Below are 21014 nucleotides of genomic sequence, written 5' to 3'. Positions count from 1 at the left end.
CTAATATTTTTACTTTCAATTTAATTCATTTTTTTTTTCTTTTCATTTGTAATTTGTCTATTTCTATTGGTGTGTTTACAGAGTGAAAGGCCTTAATAATGTGTACAGTAACCTCTCTGTAACACAGTCCAACACTATCTTCAGTTACATACAAGACTATCTGAAGTACCAGTCCAGCCAAGGTGTGTGTGTGTGTGTGTGTGTGTGTGTGTGTGTGTGTGTGTGTGTGTGTGTGTGTGTAGGTGTGTACTTTTGTGTGTATTTTGTATTATGCTGTATGTAGAGGGTGATAAGTTGATTTGACTGACTGATGATGAGTTCGGTCAAAGGAATGTTCAACATTCACTGATATCATCAATCTGAATACACCACAGACATTTTCATTAGTGCCCTCTGTTGCCTAACAGGCTTGAGCTGCTATGGCAGTGGGAGCTTCTACATGTTCCTGAAACAGTTGTTCCTCAGTTTTGGATTCCCTGACCTAAATGATTTCCTGTCCCTTATTCCGGCTGATCGACAGGCAGAGGTACTTCTGCTCTCGAACACTGTTCACATCAGTGAAACGCTCAATAACAGTTTTCGTAGTAAACAGTAAGTTAACCACTCCTTCCTCTGTAATGAGTGTGGTGTCCCTCCTCTGTGTCCTCTAGATTTTGAGCTCCATCTCAACGGAAGAACTCAGCGAGTATCTGAAAAGCACAAACCCAGTGATTAATGGTTCTGAACTCTGCACACTACTTAACAATTACAACAGAACCACTCAGTACCTGGAGATGGTATTTTCTTCATTTCACTTTTGCTGTTGCCCATGCATGTTGCTTACTTTTTTGTTATATTAACAGATAGAGTAATCCCTGTATCTCTTTACAGGAGCCTGTTTTGTCCTCAGCTCTGGCCAGCCGAACATTAGAGTGTGTGTGGCCTCGTGCACTTAGTGCCTCATCTCAGGCTGATGTAGAACAGTGGTTTAATGTCACACTGCTTCACTACCTGCCCTACCTCAGCTCTCAGCTCATCAGCTCCACCCAGCTCAGTGGTGCCTCTTGTCTGTCATACAGGAAACTGTGAGTCTTTGTTGCATTCAGCATTACACAGGGTTCTCAGCACAAACACAGACCTTTGTTGGCTTAAAAAACAAGTATCCCTAGTAAAACATTTCCTCTATATGTGTGTTTGTGAGCAGGGTGTCCATCCTAGGTTACAACTACACCTTTGCTGCAGCTGATTTCACCCCAGCTGATGTGTACAGCTCTATTAAAGAGTATTTAAGCAGCGGCAGTAAGTATAAACTCTTTTCTTCCAGTTTTCTATCCCTCTCTCTTTCTCTCTGATTAAATGTACTTCACTTTTGTTTCCGGTACATGTGTATGTACAATATGTGTGTCTCAGCAAAACTATGTTTATGTGTAATTTGCAGATGGCAGCCCTCGCTGCTATAACTCTTCAGATCCTCTTCTGAACTCCACTGCCTGGTTTGTCGATAATATCGGATTCTTCATCACCTTCATCACCCTCACTGATCTTCAATCATTCCTATCAGGAGACATGGTAGCAAACACACACAAACAAAAAGATGTCTGAAAGCACTATCAACTATCTTATATATATATATATATATATATATATATATATATATATATATATATATATATATATATATATATAGTATGAAAAAGAAAACAAACAATTATCTCACAATATATTGATTGTGTGTTTTTTGTATTTCGTTCTGTAGCTCGGATTGTTCGTGGAGAATTCAGAAAATCTTCAATTGTTTAACAATTCAAAAATTGCAGTCAATGTCACAGAATATTACACAACTCAATTATACATTCAGAATTCCAACTTTAACCCCCTCAGGTAAAGCATTATGCATACACTACAAAATGCTGAAATGTAAATTTCAAAGTCCATAATTTAATCTTTACTGGCTAATTATTATTGCTTACATTTTTTTTTTTCTTTTCAAAACTGTTTAAAGATTTGGTAGTGTGACAAGCCAGGGTTGTGTTACAAAACAAAATATTAACAAAATAAAGTGTGTGTGCAGATTACCAGGTGCACTTATCTGTAATGCTCCTGGCTCTGTGTTTGTTCCTTTTGGAGTTGAAGATACTCAGACCATTCTAACAAATATCAACAAATTTTGCAGTAAAACTAATCCAGAGGTAAAGAGTCAATTTTCATTTCCAGTCCCAATTATGAAAACAGATTTTTACCATTTGAATATATAAATAAATTAGTAGGTCAACATACATTATGAATATTCAATGTTTATCACAAGTTACACATACTCATTTTCATTCAGATCACAGCCACACTTGTGGAGAAGTTTTCTACTGTGTCTGGACCTACAATTCAGTTGCTTGGCAGCCAGAGTGGTGGACTAACTGTTGGTCAGATAAGCTCCGCCCCCTACAGTGCGATAAGCAATGCTCTGCCTGTGCTCGGTAACATCAATGGCTGGGACCAGGGACAAGCAAATGCCCTCATCCAGAGCATCATTAGTGCAGGCTTTGATGTAAGTGCACACCACTCACTACCTAACACAAAAATAAATATTATTCTATAATGTTGAGAGTGTCTTCCTGTCAGGAATCAGGTTGTTTTTATCTTCTTGTAATTCAGAAGTACTTTGAATGTAGGTATCAAAATTAGTTTTTTGATATTTGACAGATTCCAGATGCAAATAACATTGTCTCTCTTAATAAATGCAAATGTTGCAGATCTACATAGATGACCAATTAACAGAGTTATTTATCAAGTTTAATTTTAACCCCCTAAAATGTGAGAACATTTTTAAAGACAGCTGCAACTGCTTTGTAATGTAAATATAGCATAATTATAAAAGAGAAAGGGTGACCTTCAGCCCAATTTTTTGTCTGATTGGCTATTTTTTTTGGTTAACAGATTAGCGGTTCATCCTCTCTGTTGTCTCTGGGCACACTAATTGAAGGAGTTCCCTCTGCAACCATCTCCAGCATCCCATCTTCTCAGCTTTTGTCTTTATCCCAGAATCAAAAATTCATCAATAACATTTTGTCAGCTCCAGTCATTCTACAAGAAGCATATGTCCAGCAGGTATACACATCTCACATATACATAGGCATATATGCTACAATGTGTCAAATTTTATTATAATAAAACATTCACTATTATAACAATGGTGTAATTATTATGTACAATTTGATTTCACCAAATGTTTGTGATCTTATACTTGTGATCATGATCATTCAAGATTTTATTGCACATTCCTTCTTTGAAGATGATGGTTCACCGCTATTGTATAGGTTTTAATAATGCATTGGAAGTTTCATAAAAATATTTTTCTGGTTTCAGTTTTCTATCTACCTAGTTGTTTCTTTTCCTTATGTATGCCATTTGACCCTTCTGAAACTAAGAAACATCTTCACCATGACCATAGGATGTTGATAGAGAAACCATGTCTTCTCATATGGTTTGGCAAGAAATGTGAAGCTACTCAATCTATCATTTAATGATAAATAATAATGATAAATAAAGTGTTGCCAGCTGAAACATTCAGTTGAATGCTCATTCATATTTGTTTAGTTAAAGCAGTTTAATCAGTTAAGTTTCAATGAGGGAAACCACAAAAAAAGGTATACAAATATATACATATAATTAACTAATCATTGTATGTATGTTGTTACTTTATGTGTGATTGTATTTACATTTATTTATTTCGACATTTTTTCCAGATCATCACTGTAGATCAGACAAAAGTGATAGAAAATGTCCCAGATGCATTGGCTATGTATATCCCAGTTGTTCTTTTGACATCTGTGAGCTTTGTTGATGTTTCATTCATTAATAACAAGAGCTGGAGTCAAGAACAGGTAAAATAATCAACACAGTTTACTACTGTAGAAAGGAATTTAAATGGTGGAACATATAAACTGCTTCTGTAATACTTAGGATGTCTTAATATACAATCCCAATTCCAAAACCCGTGGGACACTATGTGAAATGTACATATAAACAGATTTATTACAATGATTTGCAAATCTCATAAACCCACATTTTTTTCACAATAGAACATAGAAATGGTATGATGGTTGTAGTCTTAATGCATGTAGGAACCGTGGCTTGGGCCAGTGACAGGTTGAAAATGTCAGTAAAGACCTGTGCCAGTTGTCCAGCACATCCTCTTAGAACACGTCCCTGTATGCCGTCCGGACCTGCTGCCTTGCGTGCATGCACTCTGCGAAATGCTGAATGGACGTCCATTGTTGAGCCTGAAAGTGAACTGTGAGCAGTAGAAGAGTCAGCGGTTGAGATTTAAAAGCAGCATCTCTTGCTTTCAACAGAAGATGGAGTTCCTCCACGGCATCTGTTTAGAAAAGCGTTTCACGTGTTCGACGGTATTGACATTGTTAATGCACGTGTTAATATGGTCCAAAACAGATTATGTGTAAATGTCCATGTCTGTGTGAGAATCCAGTGTGGCCTGTGAGGCAAACATGTTCCAGTCAGTATCCTGAAACTGTTGCTGTAGAGAAGAAATGCTCCCTCTGGCCACACCTTAACTGTCCTCACAGCTGATTTCACTTGTTTGATCAGTGGTGTGTATTTGGGTAGCAGGAACAAAAAGAGGTGATCAGACTGACCCAAGTGGGGAGGCGATTTCAATTCAATTCATTTTTATTTGTAAAGCGCTTTTAACAATGAACATTGTCTCAAAGCAGCTTTACACATATAATTCCCCATGTATGTCTGTGTATACCTGATCCAGTGTGTTGTTCCCTCTGGTAGAACAGGAGATATTGTGATGAAATTTTGGTAGTACAGATCTCAGGCTGGAGTGGTTGAAATCTCCAGCAACAATGGTAGCTTCTGAGCTCTATGTCATTGTTGGTAATGTTGTCATTAAGCCATGTTTCCGTAAAAAATCATATTACATTCCTTAATCCACTTGTGTGATGTTATCTGGAGCAGCAGTTCATCCATTTTGTTTGCAAAAGGCCGTACATTAACAAGGAAGATGTTTGGAAAAGATGGTTGATGTGGGTTTAGTCTTAGCCTAGCCCTAATGCCGTTTCGCCTCTCCCTCGTTTGTTTACGGTCTCGGTGCCGGCGCTGAGGTTTTACTACCAGCCAAGCTGGATTAGCGGTCCAATGTGTTCAAGTGGTTTCCAGAGGGAGTTCAAAGTCTCTCTCTGTAGTTGTGACTGATGTCTATTAGTGTTTGCCAGCTGTATGAGATATGTGCAAGCCAGTTCTAAGTGAATAAACTTGCAATTAGTGGAGAAATTACTACCGAATCGTGAAATCTGGAAAGATGCTGGGCCTCGCGTTGTCTGCATCTTGGTCTTAAAACTTTTCTGTGATCAGACAAATCAAAATTTGCCTTTTTTTTTGCCAACCATGTGCACTGTGTCTGCTGGACTAAAGAGGAAAGGGATCTCCCAGCTTGTTATCAGCTCTCAGTTCAATGAATGGTATGGGAGTGCATTAGTGCCTGTGGAACTGGCAACTTGTACATCTGGGAATGCTTTATCAATTCTGAAAGATATACCCAGGCTTTAGAGCAGCATATGCTCCTATCCAGATGTCTTTTTCAAGTAAGGGCCTTGTATATTTAGCAGGACAATGCTAAACAACGTACTACATTTACAGCATGCACATCATACAGCATGACTTTATAGTAGAAAATTTCCAGGTGCTGAAATGCCCTTCCTGCAGTCCTTTCAACAATTAACCATATTTGGTGTATCCACACAAACGATACAATACCCCAACGAAGACTCAGGACTGTTGAGCAGTTTAATCCTATATCAGGAATTGGGACAACATTCCTCTCTTAAAACTCCAGCAACTGGTTTCCTTAGTTCCCAGATGTTTACAGACTGTTGATAAAAGAAGAGGGAATGCAACACAGTGATAATCATGGTCCTGTCCCAGCTTTTTCATGACATGTTGCTGTTATTAATTTTAAAAATAACATTTATTCATTTATTTTTGTTAAAATGGCCTTTTTTCCAGTTTAAACAAAAAAATGTAATACAATATAATGGTTTTGGATATGTGCATATTGTTTTTTTTTTTTAACAATATAACATTATTCCAACTGTTTTGGAATTGGATTTGTATGTAAAAATAAATCACTTTTGAATTCTATGTTTGTTTTTATTAGGCTATGATGTTGTTTGGTGCTGTGACCAGTGCCAGTGATAATCCAGAAGAGTGAGTTAAAAACACACATTCCTATACACATTGCTTAATTTTAGAAATATTTATTGCCAGAATAAGTTCACAGTGTGACCACAGATTTAAGTATCTAGCTAAGCTTTAATGTCTTGTTTTTATATGCATTTTTGTTATTAAATATTTAGGCTTTTAAATGTGTGTGTGTGTGTGTGTGTGTGTGTGTGTGTGTGTGTGTGTGTGTGTGTGTGTGTGTGTGTGTGTGTGTGGCATCCCTTCCAGTCTGTCAGCATCAGTACTGCAGGGATTTACCTGCAGTTCAATTCAGACTCTCCCAAGGCAGAAAATCAAAGATCTTGTGAAAGCCTGTAGACCACGAGCAGACAGAGACAAAGTTCTTCTGAAAGAGAGTCAGGTTCATGCATTTATATACTCATTTTTTTAAGACTATCCATGCTTTCAATGTGTAATCCTACATTCTAAAATCTGATTTTATGATTCTATTTATATAGCTGCCTGGTAATGATCAAGTGTTTGCTAAAAAGCAGACTACAGATTAGCAGATTTTTGTTTTATTGTTTCAATAGTAACAGTTTATTTACAGGGACTTGTTTAGCAGATGCTATATAATAATATATGCACATGAGAACAGAAACTAACTTGTTTTCCTAGACTTTCCACATTGTAACTCTGATTATAGTTCTAAATTTAACAAAGGTTGGTGTCTCTACAGTAGTACCTCAGGTCACGAGTTTGAGTCGTTCTGGGAGTGAGCTTACAATGTAAAACGCTTGTATCCGAAAATAATAAAATAAAGGAAATTCACTCGATGCGTTCCACATGTCCATAAATACACATATAGACTAATTTTTAAAGGTTTTGTAATGGTAATTATTGTACAAATTATAACCCCTAACATCAGAAATGAATACAAATTAATAATTATTGACATAAGAAATAATTGACAAATTAACTCGCACTTTACCTTTTGGAGAGTCGTGGCTGGTGTGAGGGAGACAAGAGAAGAGGAGGAATGGGTTACTTCTTGAAAATCATAGATCATAGATGTTGTACAATTGTACAGTTCTGCAAGGTCTGCCACATGCATACCTTGTTCACGCTTCGCGATAAATTCCTTTTTCCTTTCTACAGTAATCATCTCCTTCTTTTTCCCGTCTTTCTTAATCGTCTTGAGGGGCCATTGTCACGATATTATACAGTACTGTTAACTTTACAATGCAGCACAAAATGTTTATGAATTATGGGATGGCATATCACTGCAAAATGTTGCTTAAGCCATGGTGGTTAGTGTGGCCTCAATTTTGACTTAATCGCCTACAATGTCCCCAGCAAAGCACCTCACACCTCCTCTATGCTTCACAGTGGGAACCACACATTCAGGAACCATTTGTTCAACCTCTGATGTCTAACAAGACATAGTGACTAAAACCACAAATTTTGAATTTGGACTCATCATACCAAAGGACAGTTTTCCACTGATCCAATGTAAATTTCTTGTGTTTCAAGAGCAGTTTTGAAGAATGCTCTTGGGGATACATTTAAATATTTTGAGATGTTTCAGATTGACACACCTTCTTCTACACAAGACAAGTGATGCTTTAAAACATATAAGGGAAGCATGCAATGTCACAAATGAACCAACATACCTGTGAATTGTAAAACATTTCAGGGGACACCCTTGTGAATCTTATGAGAGAATGCTATGAGTTTGCCAAATTATCATAAAGCAAATTGTAGCTACTTGTATCTAAAATATAAAACATATTCTGGGTTATTTATGGTTAGTTTTTTGTGTATTACTTAATTCCATAAATGTGTTTTTCATACTTTGGTTTCTTTAGCATTAATGTAAAATATTATAAATTATATAAAAAAAAAAGAATAATAATTTTGCAATTGTTTTAAACATTTCTAAAATCCCCTAAAGTTATCCCTTCCCTTAGAGTAGGGTGTAAAATTGAAATCAAGTAAAGAAAGATGCAGAATATATAATACCCTGTATAATTTAATTTCAGCTGACTTGCATGTACAACAACATTAAAGAAGGCTCTGTGAACTTCACTGATGTTCCTTCTGATATGCTCCTCTACTACAGGTGTGTAAAAATTGCAGACCATATTTTAATGTTTTGGTTGCTATGTTGCATCTGTTTTGGCTAAATTGTTTAAAATTGTATATGTGAATCTTTTAAAAGTGTGTGTGTGTGTGTGTGTGTGTGTGTGTGTGTGTGTGTGTGTGTGTGTGTGTGTGTAAATATAGCTATGACAAAGTGCAACGTGGGAATTGCAGATCATATTTCACTGCTTTGGGTAGAGCAGATTTTTCTGTTCCTTCAACTGTTCTCAACAAACCAGCTACCCTGTTCAAAAATGCCCAGGACTGCCTGGTAATAAGCATACACACTGTACAATTACCTATTTAAAATTAAAATTAATTTTTTTACAATTTCAAAGAGGAAAAGGAAACTTTTTCTTCTTCTTTTGGCTTCTTCTGTTAGTGGTCGCCACAGTGGATCATTCTTCTTCATACTACCCTGTCTTCTATATCTTACTCTTTTAAAATAACAACCAGCATGTCTTCCCTCACCACTTCCAGAAACATCCTCCTCTTTTCCTCCATCCTGAGGGCTTCATCCTCAGCATTTTGTACTGATATACCCCATGTCCCTCCTCTGCACATGTCCAAACCATCTCAATTGGGCCTCTCTCACTTTTTTCCCAAAACATCCTACATGAACTATCCCTTTAATAAACTTGTTTCTGATCTGGTCCATCCTCGTCACTCCCAAATAAATAATACATTTTATTTTGTATAGCGCCTTTAAAATAAGTTTCTCAAAGCGCTTGACATAAAAGATAAAATTAAAAGATACACATAATATTACAGACACTAAAACTAACCATACAGAAAATAAAAACCCAATAAATAACAAACAAAGAAGTCACCTAAGCTACCCTAAAAAAGTATGTTTTAAGATGGGATTTAAAAACACCCAGGGATTCTGCCATCCTAATCTCTGAGGGGAGGAAATTCCACAGTTTGGGAGCCGAAGAAGAAAAAGCCGAAGTTTTTAGCCGTGTTTTTTGGGCAGTTAGAAGACCAGCTTCAGAAGAGCGTAGAGCACGTGAAGGTGTGTAGGGGGTGTGTAGGGGGTGTTCACTTGCACTGATCCTAGTCAGAATTCTAGCAGCTGAATTTTGTACCAACTGTAATTTACTTAGGGTAGCTTTAGGAACTCCAGCCAGCAAAGCATTACAGTAGTCAAGACGTGAAAATACAAAAGTGTTGATCAACTTTTCAGCCATAGAGAGTCAGCATGGGACGTAATTTAGCAATGTTTCTGAGATGAAAAAACAACGCTTTGAGAGTGCTACGAACATGATAATTGTCAAATGTTAAATTGGCGTCAAATATCACCCCCATATTTTTTGGTTAGGGTTAGGGTTATCCAAACTAAAGGTTACGGACTCTGCTTTACACAACTGATGAGGTGAACCAATAAGCATCACTTCAGTCTTGTCACTGTTCAGACAAAGATAATTTTCAGACATCCATTTCTTAATCTCAGTAAAACATTGAGAGAGAAAAGACACAGGCATATTGACATTAGGTTTAGAATGTATATAGATCTGAGTGTCATCGGCATAAAAGTGATAGTTAAGACCAAGCGATCTTAAAAGCTGGCCAAATGGATAAATGTAAATACTAAAAAGTAATGGGCCCAAAACCAATCCCTGAGAAACACCAGATTGCACCACACCAACCTCATACTTGCAATCACCCATCACAACAAACTGCTTACGGTCAGAAAGGTAAGACTTAAACCACTCCAATGCAGATTCAGAAACCCCAAAGACAGCGGTTGATCAAAATTTCGTGATCTATAGTGTCAAAAGCGGCACTAAGATCAAGAAGAATCAATATAGATAGACGGCCGGAATCAGAAGCCATTAACAAGTCATTAGTGACCTTAACTAACGCCGTTTTAGTGCTGTGGAGTTTACGGAAACCAGACTGAAGTGGCTCAAAAAGATCATTAGTAGAGAGATGGGAAATTAGTTGAGAAGCCACTGTTTGTTCTAATATTTTGGCGATGAATGGAAGATTAGTGATGGGACGAAAATTTTTCGGATTATCAAAGTTCATGTTGTTAGTTTTTGGTACTGGGGTGACAGCAGCAGTTTTAGGTGCTGCTGGCACAACACCGGTATACAGAGAGTTATTGATAATGCTCAAAACAACAGAAGAGAGGGAATCAAAACAAGATTTAAAAAAACAAGATGGTATCGGATCAACTCTGGAAGTTGAGGCTTTCAGTTTTTAAACCATATTACGTAATGACTGGGAGTCATGAACAGCAAAGTTAGAAAGACAGATACCAGAGAATGCAGACACACTTAAGGATGAGGTAGCAGTGTTAACAATCTGATTACGTATATTTTCAATTTTGGTGCTTAAAAAACTCTAAAGGTGAGTTGAAGCTGGAGCATTAGAGAGGCTGTGATTTTTAAGCAGCTTATTGATTGAGTGAAACAGTTGTTTAGGGTTTTTCTGATTATTGACAATTATCTGAAAAAAATATACAGATCTGGCTGACACCATTTCAGCCTTATATTCAAGTAAGCTGACTTTCCAGGCCTAGTGATGAACAGTTAAACCTGAAATGCACCATCAACGCTCCATTTTGCCACACAAAGCCGTCATTGTATCAGATAGAGAATCACAACTCAAAGAAGAGTCAATAAAGTCTGAAAAATCATGAAATTAATCATCAAATGATGCGAGAAGAGGTAGTGTTCACGACAGGTAAAAAGACAGCCCGGTGATCAGACAGACCTAAATCAGAAGTTGACAGATGAGACACAAATGAACCGTTGGAAAACACGAGGTCTAAATTGTGGCCTTTGTCATGTGTCAGACAGTCCACGAGTTGGTCTAATTCAAAAGCACTCCAATATGGACAAAAAGTCTTTAGTTATATGGAGTCTTTTACATCCATATGGATGTTGAAATCACCCAGGAGAAGAATTCTTTCAAATCTGAGGCAGAGAAAAGACAACATATCTGATAATTCAGATAAAAAGTCTTTAAAATCTCAACATCTTCAGCTCTGCTACCTCTAGCTCCACCTCCTGTCTTTTACTCAATGCCACTGTCTCTAAACCATACAACATTTTAGGTCTCACCACAGTCATATAAACTTTCCCTTTCACTCTCACAGATAGTCTTCTATCACAAATCACTCCTGCGGCTCACTGAATCGGCTCCCCGAATTGGCTCTCCTCGCGCTCTGCAGACTCGCTTTTCTGGTGCGGCTCTTCTTCGCATCCACCTTGGATCCTAAACCTGAACTGCTGACAACATGTCCTGCACCACCTCACATACTTTTCTGAATTAACTTCCTCATACAAAAACACAACTCCTCTCTCCACCCTGTCATACACTTTCTCTAAATCCACAAACACAATGCAAATCCTTCTGACCTTCTCTATACTTCTCCATTAACATTCTCAAAGCAAATATTGCATCCGTAGTGCTCTTTCTTGTCATGAAACCATACTGTGGCTCAAAGATGGTCACCTCTTCTCTCAGCCTGGCTTCCACTTCTCTTTCTCATAACTTCAGAGTGTGGCTGATCAACTTTATTCCCCTGTAGCTACTGCAGGTCTGCACATCTCCCTTATTCTTACACTGCCATCTCTCTTAACATCTCCATGCTTTTACTGTTATGTCATCTGGTCCAACCGACTTTTCACTCTTCATCCTCTTAATAGCTGCTCTCACTTCCTCCTTACTAATCCTGACACTTCCTGCTTTACTATCTCCACATCATCCAACCCTTTCTCTCTCTCTCTCTCTCTCTCTCTCTCTCTCTCTCTCTTATTTTCCTCATTCATCAGCTGCTCAAAATACTCCCTCCACCTTCTAAACACGCTCTCTTCACTAATCAACACATTTCCATCTCTATTCCTTATTGCTTAACTTTCAGCACATCCTTCCCAGCTCAGTCCCTCTGCCTGTCCAATCGCTACAAATCTCCCTTATCACTTCTGCAGTAGTTGCCCAATCATCTAGCACCTCTTCAACACCACCAAGCCCCTGTCTGACCTTTTCCCTAAAACTAACACTACAGTCTTCACCTTCACCTCGAAAACGATCCTACAGACCACCATCCGATGCTGTCTAGCTACACTGTCCCCTGCCAACACCTTACAGTCTCCAATCTCCTTCAGGTTGCATCTCCTACATAGAACATAGTCCACCTGTGTGCACCTTTCTCCACTCTTATAAGTCACCCTATGATCCTCCTTCTTCTTAAAACAACGTGTTCACCACTACCATTTCCATCCTTTAAGCAAAATCTACCACCATCTGCATTCCTCTCCATAAGACCATACCTACCCTTCAACTCTGTTACCTTCACCAACATGGCCATTAAAGTCAAGTCAAAAAGCTTTTATTGTCATTTCTACGATATATAGCTGACGCAGTACACAGTGAAATGAGACAACATTCCTCCAGAACCCTGGTGCTACATTAAACAACATATAGCTACAACACAATATAAAGCTACATAACAGAACACAGAGCAAGGACTAAGTGTCCTTTCCACATAAACCCCTTTGTGGAGCATAAGCACTGATGACATTTATCATCACGCCTTCAACTTCCAGCTTCTCGGTTATCACTGAAACTCTCTTTACCTCCACTACACTCTTACTGTACTCTTCCTTCAGAATCACCCCTACACCATTTTTCTTTCCATCCACACCATAAAAGAACAGTTTAAACACCTTCAATGTTCCTGGCCCTACTTCCCTTCCACTTGGTCTCCTGAACACACAATATATCTACCTTTCTCCTTTCGATCATATCAGCTCCCTCTCTCCCTTTACCAGTCATAGTACCATCATTTAAAGTACCAACCCAAACCTCCACTCTCCTACATTTCTCCTTTACCTGCTGACTCTGTAGATGTCTTTGTCCTCTCCTACTCCTCTCTAACAATACCTGTGGTGGTCATTGGTAACCCAGGCTTCGACCGATCCGGTATAAAATTCTGATTCATGATCCGCATATTTGATTTAGCATGTTTTACGCTGGATGCCCTACATAACACAACCCTCCCTATATATACGGGTTTGGGACCAGCACTAAGAGTACATTCACTTGTGCAACACTAATTACTGGGTTATACACACATCATTCACTTTAATTTTTTTATTCTGTGTAGCTGCTTTGAGATAATGTCCATTGTGAAAAGCGCTATAGAAATAAACTTGAAACAAACATACTTGCCTAATTACATCATAAATTATATTTCTGCATGAATTTCCTTTATGCTTTATGATTTTTCTTTATAGGGTATATCTGGTATGAGTCTGACCAGGGATCATGTGGAGGTTCTGGGGAATATGGCCTGCACACTGGACTCCTCCTATATCTATAACTCTGACCCTGTCATTTTGGAGAATCTGAAGAATTGTGGAGATCTTTCAGATTCTCAGATCAACAGTGTACAGTCATTGCTCCTCAGTGGAAACACTGCTTATGGGTGAGACAGAACTTTAAACGAAATATGCAACAGAAACAGAAAAAAACAAACAATTTAAGGGTCAGTTTTACTAGCTGAATGGGCTATTCTAAGCTATACTAAACCATATACTATTTAACCATAACATGTATACTAAACCATAAACTAAATTATTAACTAAATAATTAAATAAATCGTGCTGAATGTTGGGTGCAGCACAAATACTTAAGATGTAATTAAAATTGATGAAAAAAGATTATTATAGATTAATACTTTTGCAGAAATAAAAAAAATAATACTTTGTTTATGTTAGTAATCAGGCGAGCAGCTCCGTGCTGGCAGGGCTGGTGCGGGTGAAGATGCAGGGTGCTCCCTGACAGTTTATTTCCTATTGAAAAAAAAAAAACCTTTTTATGATCTTAAAAAAGTAAATGTGCAATATTTTACTATTCAATATATTGCACAATTTCTTTGATCTGAATTTATTAATTAATTTCAGTTTTACTATTTTTTTTTATAAGGTATTAAGCCACAAGCCATAACTCTAAGAGGTGACACAAATAACATGATTATTTGTTAAATTGACACCTGTTATGAGATGATACATTTAAGGCAACAAGTAAACAGTCAGGAGGATGATTTAGTAAAAACAGGAAAAGTTGGCAGGTCTAGAGATTTAAGTGGGTTAGGGTTAAGGGCAAATTTAATGACTAGATTATTGGGTCAGAGTATTCATTGTGGGGTTAATTCCAGTATGCAGTGGTTAATATTCACCAAAACTGTTCCAAGGAAGGATAGCTGGTGAACCAGTGACAGGGACATGGGCTCCCAATTATGCATATCTGTAGAAAAGAATTTCCTGCCTGGTTTAATACCACAGAAAAGCTACTGTAGCCCAAAATTGATAAAAAAATTTTGATCCTGGGTTTGACAGAAAGGAGGAAGAACACAGAGCAGCAGAGGTTGCTCTGTATGGAGCTACATAGCTGTGTAGCTGTGGCAGATATCATACACCTTTAGAGGTCTTGTGTATTCAAAATACAAAAGAGGCCTAAACAATATTGGGCAAGTGATTTTAATGTTTTGTCAGATTAGAGTACATGCTCAGTTATCATGACCATGAAGAGACTACTCTCCTAATCCTCCTAATTTAGTACAAAGATCAACTTTTTACTAGATAATTTAAGGACATTTTTTTGTACATTGCTGTTTTAATAGTTTGTAAACTTTAAGTACATTAAAGTGTGTGTGTGTGTGTGTGTGTGTGTGTGTGCGCATTGTATTGTATAGTATTTTTGAAAAACTCATAAGTATTGTTTGATATTAATCAGCAATCCGTCGAAGTGGAATGCACAGACTCTGGGGCAACTCGGCATCCTGCCTCTCTATTTCAAATCAGACTTCTGGGGACAGTTCAATTTTGTATGTAAATCTTTTCCTATATAATGCCTAAATGCCTTTTATATTTTATGCTTATTTGGTTTTTTTTGTTTAGTTGTTTTTCCTGTGTTAATTAAGCATTTTAGACAATTAGACAATTTCTATTTGTCTGCCTTGTAGGATCTAAAAAAGAAATTTTTAAAGTCATTTATGCCCTTCCTGAGGGATCGAAAGACCCCAATACAGAAACGGAGGAACTTTTTTATGGAATGTAATTCCAAAGTGTCCAAAGTCCGTCGTGCTGCAGGTAACAGTGCTTAAAACATAAAGACAAAACTCAGACACAACAAGGTGATATCTTTATTAATAGTGGTTACAGTCCATGTTTCATGTAATTTCCCTTTTTTGGTTTTAACAGAATGCACTACTGGCTACATCACAAACATGATAATTGCAGATGCATCATTTCCTGTGGGATATGACTCCACTCAGTTTGATTTGTGTTTAAATGTAACTGTCCTTCAAGACAACCTGGCAGCAATCACCGAAAAAGTGGTGGACCCCAGTTTCCTGACTATCATTTTAAACAAGTTAAACCAGGTCAGCAGCAGTGAACGTTGGATTTATAAACAGTGTAAGACAGAGAAGAATTTCTCTGAACATTTGTTAAATATGAGTGTGTGTATTTGTGTTGTAGATCTACCCATCAGGCCTTACTGATAGGGTGCTACAGCTAATGGGTCCCACTTCTCGTGTGGCAACTATCAGTGATATCAGCAATTGGAAGATTACAGTAATTGACACACTGTCCTCTTTGATGAAGTCAGATAATGGAAACTGGGCATCAGAGATGGTAATAAAGATTAAAGAATAAAGAAGTAATAAAGAAGTGTGTGTGTGTGTGTGTGTGTGTGTGTGTGTGTGTGTGTGTGTGTGTGTGTGTGTGTGTGTGTGTGTGTGTTAGATAGATAGAAAAGAGAGAGAGAGAGAGAGAGAGAGAGAGCATCATTAAGAAACTAACATGCCAGTAATGCTTATAGTTAAATGTATTTGCTAAATGATTTAATTGCATGTTTTTGTAGAGTAAAGCGGTGATTATGGGGTATCTGAACATGGCTAATCACACTCTGGGAAGTGCTGAAATAAATGCAGTTGGTTCCAACATTTGTTCTTTGGATGTCAGTGTACTGGAAAATATCACTCCTGAGAGCTTAAAGTAAGTACACTTATTTTTAAATTTGAATCTTCAGTTTTGGAGTGTACTCTGTAAAACATATGAGTGAAAGGGAATTTTCACCATTCCCTAAAGACAAATAAACCATACATAGAAAACTTTGCTGTGATCAGGTTAGAATTATCAAACATTAACTGCAAGTTCCATCCAACTCCTCTCCATTCATAGACTTTACCACTCACCCAATGTCACATACCTCCATTTTATCAAACCAGGGAGCATTCCTACTTGCAGGCAATGCCAATTTATTTTCACAACCCCTGGGACAAAACAAATCCTAGCTCTCTACCTGATATGTCATTCTGCAGACCATGAGAGATAAAAGGCAAAAAAAAAAATTTATTTGACCATCTCCAAAATATATGTCCACTAAAGTGGATTTAGTGCTCCTCAATTTGCAATTATTATAGAATTGTAAGCCTTGTACCCTCTTAAGTTTGTGTCTTGCCATTACTGGCAAATGAAAATTGCATTTCCATTAATGGCAATTGGCAGATGCCCTTATCCACAGTGACTTACAAAAGCGCTTTGAAGTGTCTATCAATAATACATTCTGATGCTGGTTAAATAGGACACAAAGAATAACACCATTCTAAAACATGTAGAAAAGTACATTTTTCTAAACATGTGAATTTAAGTACTGCAGGAGAAGGTAATACCTCTTCAGGCCTGTACTCAGTAATACAAATGTTTTTTTTGTTTTTTTTTATTGATGCATTCTCAAGTCCCTTTTTTCTGTGCAGGAATGCATTCACTTTGGACCTGTCCTCATGTTCCATTCAACAGAAATCTGCTTTGTACATCATTGCCAAATCCTCATTCAGCGGACAAAACAACACTTACCAACTCATCAGGCCTTATCTGGGTAACATGATTTCCAAACAAAGTGAAACACTGTGAATGTATGAAGGGATTACTTTATCAAACAGGACAATTTCAGCAAATCATGGGCTTATGTCAGGACTGGCTGGCAGGAAGGAACCAAAAGCAGGATGCCACCAGAAGATGAACGCAAGTCCAATAGAAAATGCAAACAGGCTGAGTAAAGAGTCTGTCCAAATATTAATCAACACTTATGAACAGGTCCTGTCACACACAGGGTTAAATCCAACAAACTGAGATGCCAGGAGCATGAAGCAAGGGGCGGGACAGAGAGAGAGAAAGATTGTCTAAACACAGTCCGAGGCAGTGAGTCGGCATACAGAGTAAATGGAGGAAAGCTAATCTGAGGGCAAGAGAAAGCAAGAGTCTGAGAAGCCAGGGAAAACCAAAGCCAAATATAAACTTTCCACAAGGAGAAAAGAAAGGCTGGAAGGTCTCTAACAATCACTGAGCCAAACGAGACAATTTGGTGACGAACGCATGTGGTTGGCGTCTATTTATACTGTAAAAAATTGAAAGTGGCAACCCCAGAAGTGTACGTGCGACTAGCTGACAGCTTATGTATTTGGAAAAGGCAGATAGTGCTCTTCTTTGAGTTCACAGCCATGTATTGCAGCTTGAGCAGCAATTTGGAATTGTCTTTTGTGTCTAAATGACTAATTAATGGGTGGGAATTGGCAATGTTGTAAACAAATAGGATCAACAAAAAAATATATATAATAATTAATCTTCCTACTAGTCACAATCATAAAACCATAAAGTCAAGCTCTATTATAGTCCTTTATTACTCAAAGGTGCTAACTATAACTAAAATATATGAGGGTGTGTGTTGTTTGCAGGTGGTGCTCCTGTACAGGATATACAATTTCTTTCTTCCCAAAATGTCAGCATGGACATCACCACCTTATTGAATCTAGACCCAGCTGTTATCATGGTATGAAACACCAATGCAACTAATTGGACAGATCTGCTCAGATATGCTTGATTAAAGCATATTCTTCTTATTTCAGCTCACCACAGCAGATCGCCCATCTCCACACCACCCTGTCCTCTACATCTGCCTCTTTCAAATTATCTGCCTGCATGTCTTCCCTTAACACATTTATAAACCTACTTCTTGGCCTTCCTCTTTATATCCTGAATGGTGTTTCCATACTCCATACTCAGCATTCTTCTACTGATATGGCCCATGTCCTTTCTCTCCATATGACCAAACCATCTCAATCTAGACTCTTTCACCTTGTGTCCTGAACGACCTACATGTGTGCTCCCTCTAATAAACTCATTTCTAATCCTGTATATACTCATCACTTCCAAAGAAAATCTCAGCCTCTTCAAATTCTCCAGCTCTGCCTTCTGTCTTTTTTGCAAATGCCACTATCTCTAAAACAATACAACATAGCAGGTCTCACCACCATCTTATAAACTTTTCCTTGCACTCTTGCACATACCTTTCTATCACAAATCAATTCAGCTATCATTCCACTCCGCCCTGCCTGCATTCTTTTTTTAACTTCTCTAAAATTTTAATTGAAATGAAACATCGTTTTCTCAAATCCCAACTTCACCACTCTGCCACTGCTTTCTAAATTGGATAAATATAAATCGCTCTGGATCAGGGGGTGACTGCCAAATGCCATAAATTTTAATTTGATTTGTTTTTGTTTATATCTTTGTTCATATCTATCTAGGCCCTAAATGTGAGCACAGTGCAAGGTCTACTTGGGGTGAATGTGGCTGATCTGAAGTTATTTGAGAACTCCACTGTGGTTCGGTCCTGGGTGGCTCAGCAGTACCAGCAGGATTTGAACATTTTGAGCATTGGCCTGACTGGGGGCAACCCCCCCTCTGTGACCTCTCAATCATCAGTCACCACTGTCACCACCAGTCAGACAAACCAAACAACTTCTTCTAATACCACAACTCAGGGTAAGAACTCAGTTAATGAGATAGCACATTACTAAAGTAAGCCAGAGTTAACACTATAACCAGTGATGTTTAATTGTGCATTTGCTGCATTTTCACACAATATATCAAGTATATACAATTGTTTAATTGACATTATCATACACATCTTTTATGGTATCAGCCATGTTATTATGATAATTAGTGTAGGAGAGCCATTGGTTCAGGGGAAGAAATAACAGGTTTCTCATTGAATCCTTTCACATTCGCAAAAAACACGAGACATAAGTGGCTACTGCCACAAAATAATTGATCTACACATTGCTTGCTCAATCCTTGAATATAATTTGGGTTGTGGGTTTAAGAATATCTCTTGAAAAACTGGAATCTGTTGCTTGGGATAGAGAAGTTTTGGCTAACATTCTGATTTTGTTGTAATTATAAACACCAGTAAAGTGGAAAGAAAATAAACCAATGAATAATTTAAATACTAAAAGTTGTATTAAAAATTATATGTTTCATAGTCTTCTTGTAATAACAAGAAAACAGATGCTTTGGTCCAATTGTTTGTCTGTGTGTGTATGTGTGTGTGTGTGTGTGTGTGTGTGTGTGTGTGTGTGTGTGTGTGTTTTTCAGGTTCAAGTGCACCTATATTACATGCAGGAGCACAATACCTTCTCTGTGTAGGACTCCTGACTTTCACACAAACTCTTAGCACAACATAATATTTTTCATACTATTAATAATTTTTATAATCATGTATAATGTTTTATTCACTATGCATCTCATGTACTCATAAACTCATGTCTCAGTATGCTAGTGGAATAAATATATTCTTTAGCATATTTAAATGAATTATTATTATAGATTTTCGGTGAATGTATGTTGTTTCTTTATGCTTGTAAATGTTTGGGCTATAATTAATTTAAGGCCATTCATATTAAATCTCTTAATGATTATAGATAAAATAATATATTTCGAATAATAAATTGTTAAAAATCGTTTACTTCTCCATTATTTCTTCAGTATGATTTTCAAAACCAAAATTGCAATTTGTCTTTGCTATATATTTATGAATATGATTATATTAATTAAAATTTTAAATATTGTTACTATATTCTGTTATTATTTGAGTAACCCTAACCCTAGACATTTTTACATTTACTTTTATAATTTATTTTTTCTTTAATTTTATTTCTTTTGTTCCATTCTTTCTCCAGAAGTGAAACCTATAATGCACTTGTTTAGTCCCATGTTTCTACCTGGAAATTTAGTTCACAAGGCTAAAAATAGTAACTGACCTAAACTAACAATGCATAATTAATTACTTTGCTGCAAACTAAGCAAAACAGTGCACTTCTTATTTTGCCTCAAAGTTTTAAGTGTTCAAGTTGAGGATGAAAACGTATTTATTTAGTCAAGCCTTTCATCTGAAGATTTTTCTTAGGTAAAGGAGCAGATCTGGAGGGATCATGAAGATATAGAGTGTTTGGTGAACTGGGATATTTGTATGCTGTCGTCCCCTCATTTTCACACGTTCATTTAGGTTTGTTGATGGTGGTGTGGTGGGTCTTCTCTTATCCCAGAGATCCTCATGTCTGTGTTACCTTCTGGTTCTCCCTTTTAGTTATGCTGCCATACAGGTCTTGCCGGAATCCCAACTGCACAGTGACCTTAAATTTCATACAACAATAAGGACACATAATAATCCATATCCTTCTATTCCTGTCACCCTCTCTCTCTCTCTCTCTCTCTCTCTCGGTTGTGTTAAACATGCTCCTGAGGGTCCAGTGACCACTGTTCCTGCCCCTCTTCCATCGGCGGATCTTCCCACTTCATCCAGGCCTGCCTCTGGATAGTGTTCTCTTCATTTGGAGGCCACTCTGTGCAGCT

The 21014-nt window shown here is 37.5% G+C and overlaps 1 protein-coding gene across 1 annotated transcript in view; it reads left to right on the top strand.

Annotated features, from left to right (window-relative positions):
* Positions 1–20122, top strand: part of LOC124378249 — a 33513-nt gene extending 13391 nt beyond the window's left edge. The window contains exons 30-54 of the mRNA XM_046837821.1: positions 82–182; positions 408–526; positions 651–776; positions 871–1064; positions 1184–1278; positions 1418–1548; positions 1736–1860; positions 2051–2168; positions 2309–2521; positions 2911–3081; positions 3720–3857; positions 6155–6204; positions 6448–6580; positions 8202–8281; positions 8446–8572; positions 13551–13741; positions 15052–15142; positions 15281–15407; positions 15519–15700; positions 15798–15953; positions 16183–16316; positions 17078–17199; positions 18056–18150; positions 18908–19145; positions 19758–20122. Of these exons, the coding sequence (XP_046693777.1) occupies positions 82–182; positions 408–526; positions 651–776; positions 871–1064; positions 1184–1278; positions 1418–1548; positions 1736–1860; positions 2051–2168; positions 2309–2521; positions 2911–3081; positions 3720–3857; positions 6155–6204; positions 6448–6580; positions 8202–8281; positions 8446–8572; positions 13551–13741; positions 15052–15142; positions 15281–15407; positions 15519–15700; positions 15798–15953; positions 16183–16316; positions 17078–17199; positions 18056–18150; positions 18908–19145; positions 19758–19846 (3346 nt within the window). The 3' untranslated portion in view covers positions 19847–20122. The remainder of the gene's footprint in view (positions 1–81; positions 183–407; positions 527–650; positions 777–870; positions 1065–1183; positions 1279–1417; positions 1549–1735; positions 1861–2050; positions 2169–2308; positions 2522–2910; positions 3082–3719; positions 3858–6154; positions 6205–6447; positions 6581–8201; positions 8282–8445; positions 8573–13550; positions 13742–15051; positions 15143–15280; positions 15408–15518; positions 15701–15797; positions 15954–16182; positions 16317–17077; positions 17200–18055; positions 18151–18907; positions 19146–19757) is intronic.
* The last annotated feature ends 892 nt before the right edge of the window (positions 20123–21014 follow it).

Source organism: Silurus meridionalis, chromosome 24 (assembly GCF_014805685.1).
Source record: "Silurus meridionalis isolate SWU-2019-XX chromosome 24, ASM1480568v1, whole genome shotgun sequence".
NCBI lineage: Eukaryota > Metazoa > Chordata > Actinopteri > Siluriformes > Siluridae > Silurus > Silurus meridionalis.
Note: the sequence above shows the minus strand (reverse complement) of the source record. Positions and strands in the feature narration are given on the sequence as shown.